At 48.1% G+C, this 6000-nt stretch overlaps 1 protein-coding gene across 1 annotated transcript in view; it reads left to right on the top strand.

Annotated features, from left to right (window-relative positions):
* Nucleotides 1-4636: 4636 nt before the first annotated feature.
* The window catches only part of SLF2 (SMC5-SMC6 complex localization factor 2), a 37953-nt gene continuing 36589 nt past the window's right edge, over nt 4637-6000 (top strand). Inside the window, exon 1 of the mRNA XM_036385484.2 lies at nt 4637-4857. Coding sequence (XP_036241377.1) covers nt 4748-4857 — 110 coding nt within the window. The 5' untranslated portion in view covers nt 4637-4747. The remainder of the gene's footprint in view (nt 4858-6000) is intronic.

Here is a 6000-nt window from a genome sequence, read left to right as displayed (position 1 = left end):
CTTGTTAAGCAGAGAGCAACATCTTGTAATGAATAAGAAGCCTGACTAGGCCAATATTCAAGCAGCAATCATTTTATTATTTAATATGGTAAAGTATGAGCAATACAGCACTGGGTACAAAGGGGGAAGTTTTCCCTCCAACTGCACACCCATAGTTGAGGGTTACATGTATTTATAGGGGTACTCATCAGCTTTTTCAGCAGTTTCTATTTCCAATTTTTACTCATCAGCAATTTTTATTCCAAATTATTACATCACAATTCTATACAGTATTGTGATTTTAGTTTCTCTCAGGATGTATCTCAAAAGGAGTATCCCAGATGGTGGCAGTCCAGTTTCCAAAAGAAGAAAGACAAATCCCATCTGGTGGAGTCCAGCTCCCCAGATGTGGGTCCACCTTTTAATTGCAGAGACTATAAATCTATATAAATCTAACAACAGTGATGTCCAGCTTCCCTTTGGTTGAAACCATAAATCCTTGAGGTGATGTTCATCTTCCTTTCTCAAGCTGTTTTTCTCTGCTTCAATAAGGCATGAGATAAGCATATTTCCTTTATATACATTCCAAAGCTATAGTTTCAAGGATATAAGTAATATTCTAAATTATACTTCAAAAGGTTATTATTGCAGAGCTCTTTATGGATTAAATGCAAGCAAAAAGCAACATCCTTAACACTTTAATTCCAATGCTCCTAAATCAACCAGGGTTAATTGCAAACAAAAGATAGGTTCAAAGACCTTTTTCCATGCTTTATTTTCCTCAGTTATTATTAGAATTCACAGCTCTCCCATTGTCGGTGTCTGCACATTTCGCACTCACAAATACACACATCGCCTGTTTGTACCTGACATGAAACACAGCTTTGTATTTCACAATCTTCATGTTGTGGAGGAAAGGCCAGAGAAACAGTTATAAGCTGCTGAAGGAAAGCCCTTTTCATTGCCTGCTAGCAGTGGATTGTCCCTCATCTTTTCTTTTCGTGTTTGACCTTTGTGTCAAGAACGATTAATCTTTACAGAAACAATTAGTGATTAACAGGAAGTTTACCCAGAGGCAGCCTCCATGGAAAGGGAGCATCAAGGACAGGAATTAGCTTTGGTGAATGTTAACATCATGGATGTCTGCTGAAGAAGCCACAGGTGAAGGCCATTTCCATTTTTAATTTGCTTAAGCTATAAACCAGACTTTTCCTTGTAGTCATGACAAAGGAATTTTGTGTGTGTGGTTACATGGCTATTGCCAATGAAACTTTAAGTATTGAGAGACCTGGAACTCACAACTTTGAAATACTTGAATAAATAAAAGGTAGGGAATAGAACAGATAGAATTCAACTGACCTAGACTGATTTGAAGTTTTCCATGAAAATGGTTGTGGGAATAGGTATGAGTGTCAGGAGAACCATTAGTGTTAGTTAAAGTGAGCAAACTATGTACTGATTGGTAAATGTATATTAATGGAGTAGAATTATTATGTAGAGACAGATATTTTCTACACACTGTGTCCCCTTGACATATCAGTGCAGTGCTGCCAGCTTTTTGTCCAGTCAAAAAAAGGAACTGGTGTGAGAGCTGAGTTCCACATTACTATTCCCTGGGTGAAGCAGGCTCTGAAAAACACATATACTTCACAACCTTGAGATACAAACCCTCTCCCCTGATTGAACTGTTATTGCAATTGAAAGTGGTACCATAAATATTCTCTCCAGATGTTTACCTAAAGCCAAGTTTAGTCTGCTCCATGAGCTGCATGTCAAGATATCAGTGTCTGCTTGGTAAAGGAGGTGTAAATTGGTTCCTGCAACACACAGCAGGGAGTGTCTGATCTGATAACATCTGGGAACTAGTGAGAAAGGGAATCTTTTCTCCAGAAAGATGGAAGGAAAGGAAACCAGGAATGCCAAGAAATAAATGTCTGTATCTGAACTCTGCTGTAATTTGTGGCTGTGCTGAAACCACACAGCAAATTGGTGATGAAGGGAACAAAGAGCAGCTGAGGCAATCCCAGGCAGGAGGCTGAGAGTGGAAGTGCCTGAAGAGTACATCACCCTGACGAGTTTACACAGGCTTGGCTCAGACATGTTCATGAGAGGTGCTGCCATGCTCCTGGCTCTGTGCTCAGGTGTATGATTCAGTCAGAGGAAACCAGCCTAAGTCTAAAGAAAACATTATTATTATTCTGGTTTCAAAGTAAGTGTTTTTCACTTAAAACCCCCCCCAGCCTGCATAGTGCCCAGCAGTCCCCTTTACATGTGCAGCACAAAGAATAATGGCTGCCTATATCAGAGCACTTCCACGTGACACTGGGCTTTATCCCTTCCAACAGTTCCACAACTTTTTTCAGTATCTGTGTTCTCCCAGGAAAAACAATGAAAATCTTTAAACATTTCCTTTCTCTTTCTGAGCATTGACCCTGAAGCCAGTGGCACATCAGTGTGTATCTGAGAAAACCACTGTGATCAGCTTTTCCTTTCCTACTTGGTAAGGATGAGTGATGGCATGTGTGTGACTCTTGATAGAATAACTGAATTTTCTGTCTGGATAATGATCTGCTATTAGTAAGCAGACTGCAACAATTTATAAAAAGGTATGCTAATAAATATTGGTTGATCTGTTTCCACACAGACTGGGTCCTGTATTGGGGAAAAAGTAATTTACAACACTTAATCTCAAGGGGGTAACTTATGACAATACCAGTCTTTGCTCTTACCTGCCACTCCTTGTGGTTCCTTAGCAAAATCTTCCTTTTCCAGCCTCACTACTTGTGTTTACTTTTATTCTTGTACTTACAGTTATAGGAGAGTTGCACAGTCCTCTGCCACTTCAGAAATGCATCCTTACTTCCCATGATAAACAGCTTCACCTTGCCATCACCAGTCCTGGAATTGGATGTTCTGTTGAAGCTGCTCTGTATCCAACTCCTTGGTTGTCTTTTAGAAACTCTTTAAGGTGACTTAACTGTAGAAATGCCTCTATGTCTATTGCCATTTTTCATGGTTAAAGTATTAAACTTGAATGACAAAGCAAATGTTTATAGGACTTCAATTTCACCTGCTCCTTCAATGTGTTATAAATATTTCTGGAATTCCTGGATAACACTGGGCATGAAGCTTGAACACTTTATTAATGGTGTTTCATATATACACTACTGTCTTTTCAAACAAGTCTATATAACAGCAAGTCAAACTATTCTTCATTTGTTGCTCAACGAAGTTACACCCAGCATAAACATAGATTTATTATAGTGTTGTGCATAGTGGGTCTAGAAGTGTGTTGTCAAACAGTGGGATCCACTCCAGAAAACAAAATAGTCATAGGTGGTCCCTGGGCAGAAAGCTTGCAGCTGAGGGCAGAACTTGTGCAGGAGGGGCTCAAGCAAGGAAGAAGCAAGGTGTATGTTGTGATGGCAGCCAGTGTTTTATGCTTTTGGGGCTGGGTTTAACATATCAGAAATTACAAGGCTCAAAGCTTTTGAAAAACAGAAACTGAAGGATGGGCATGATGAAAGGGGGTGGGGTGCATAGCACAGGGCAGACTCAGATATTTGGGTGTTCAAGAAATATTTTCTTATTTTGTCCTGTGCTTCCCTTTCTGTGTTACTGTTACTTCTGCTTTGCAGCCTCTCCGTAGGCCAGCCTAAGGTAGAGTGTGAGAAGAGACGTGGGGTGGGTCACTCCTTTACATTTGAGTCAGCTGTGTCCTGTGTTTCTGAATCCAAGAAAAACACCAAGAAAACAGTGGCTTTGTTGGTGTTTTTCCACTCTTGGGCAAAGTGCTAAACAAAACCTCCAACAAAACCCCCAACGCATATGTAAAAAGAATATTTCCTATCTGTGCAATGCCTGCTTTGAACTGCTAAAGCAACTTTTTGATACTGCTAGTTTTTACAGACTAAATATGTGAATTTACACAGAATATTACAGATAGCAGTACTGGCATTCTCTAAGCTGGCAGGTCTGCTTCTTCAGTTGCCTAGTCCAAGATTTTGTCCAAAATATTTGCCAGGTGGTGGTGCAGGACACGGGATTCTACTCAGGATGCCTTTTCCAGGGGAAGTCCAGGCGCAGAGGGAATCTTGCATATCAGGCTGAGGACGGGCAGGCACAGGGTTTAGTGGTGATTTTGAAGAAGTTACTCCCATTCCAACTTTTTAGCCTCCCCACCTTGTCTCGCAGCTCTGGAAGTGGATGCGCAGCCTGGATCTCCTTCCAGCCGCAGTGCAAGCCGCATGGGCTGCGGCTCGGTGGCGATCCGGGGCGCTTTGCTCGCAGGACGCTTCCGCTCGTGGCCGAAACGCGCGGAGTGTCCCCGCCCGGGACACCGGGGGAACACCGGGAGCGCCCCGGGAGCGGCGGGGGCGGGGCCCGTCCTGAACGCACCAATCAGAGAGCGGCAGCGCGGGCGGGGGACCGGCACGAGATCAAGGCGCCAAACAACCCTTCCTCCCTCGGACACGGAACGGCGCTCCCGCCCTGCGCTCCGCAGCAGCCAATCACAGCTACGATCCGGCTGCACGTCCCGCCCCCCGCCGGAAAGAAACCAATGGAAGACGCAGCTGCTGCAGGCGTTCAGCCAATCAGAGTCTGCGCCCATTGAAAAAGGAAGAGCGGAGCCCGTTAGCTACCGCCCGTAACCTGCGGCCGCGCTGGGCGTTCCGGCCGTCTGGGGCGTTCGAGCCGCGCTCCTGGCGATGCTGCCGGCGGCGGCCGCTCCCCTCCTCCGCTCGGGCCCCGCCGTGCCGCCCGTGCCATGACCCGACCACTCGGCGAGGGGCTGCCGTCTCCGGGCCCGCCCTTCGCCATGTCCCGCCGCCATGTTACGCCGGCGGCCGCGGGCAGAGAGGCGGCCCAGGACTGCAGGTACGGGCGGGGCGCGGGAGAGGAGCGGTCGCAGTCGTCGCAGGGCACCGAGCCCGCCTAGTGGGGCGCCCCGGCTGCCGGTGTGCGCTGCGCTGCCCAGGGTGGGTGGCGGGGGTCGGCTCGGTGGGGGTTACCGGGAGCTCCCCGGGAGCATCGCCGGGAGCCTGCCCCGGTGTTGCAGCCGCCGAGGGGCCCGGCCGGGGCCTCCCCATCGGAACCGGCTCGTGGTGCCGCTGTTCGTTGGCCAGGGGGTCTGGCAGCGTCCCGGAGTCTGAGGGGAGTGTCCAGCAGAGTTCAGGCTGGCATTCCCAGCGCATCCTTCAGGATGCCGGGGCCGTCCCCCCTGTGCCCTCCCAGCCCTGCCCGGGCGTTACCCAGCCCACCTGCGCAGCCCGACGGCTCCAGCGGTTCGGTCTAACCGAGAACTTGGGCTGTCGGTTCAGCTCCCGAACCTGCTCCGGCCGGGACCTGCTCCTAACGGTGCTGGGGGACACTGCCCCGGGAAAACACGGGCTGTCAGTGACAGCCTTAAATAGTGTGTTTTTAGACTTGACAAACTTGTCTGCTAACTAGCAATTCAAATTCTGCCAAAGATTTGAGGTTTTTCAGAGGCTGCTGTACTGTTTCTTGCAGAAAGAGACAAGTCACAATTTTCTTATGCTGTTAGTAGCACTTTACTTTGTTCAGATCCTCTGTTTTGATGGCACTGTCATTTAAATGAAAGGGACAGGGTAAACGTTTGTAGCCTGCTCTGCGGCCACGGGAGCCGGACAAATGCCGGCTAGCCGCTCCCGGTGTGTGGCCGGAGGGGGCCACAACCCGGCCACTCCCGGGTTCTCCTCGAAAACCTCGGGTAGTGGTGCCGTCTGCGGCGTGGGTGGTGCAGGTGAGAGCGTAGCTATGAAGTCCCGAGATAAAGGAAGGAGAGACTGGACACTCGTATGGATGCCAAGGAGATTTACTTCCCAGACGGGACCAGGGACCGTGTCAGAGGGGAAGGGCTTGAGGAGGCACTGATAAAGGGAGTGGGCGTGATAGCAGGAGACACGAGGTGAGCAATAAACGAAGCTCAGGGGAGGAACGCGGGACACAACTGGACCAGTGAGCATCCATCACATAGGGGAGGGAAGGGGCTCTGGAGGC

The sequence above is a fragment of the Molothrus ater genome, chromosome 8 (assembly GCF_012460135.2).
Source record: "Molothrus ater isolate BHLD 08-10-18 breed brown headed cowbird chromosome 8, BPBGC_Mater_1.1, whole genome shotgun sequence".
Classification (NCBI taxonomy): Eukaryota; Metazoa; Chordata; class Aves; order Passeriformes; family Icteridae; genus Molothrus; species Molothrus ater.
Note: the sequence above shows the minus strand (reverse complement) of the source record. Positions and strands in the feature narration are given on the sequence as shown.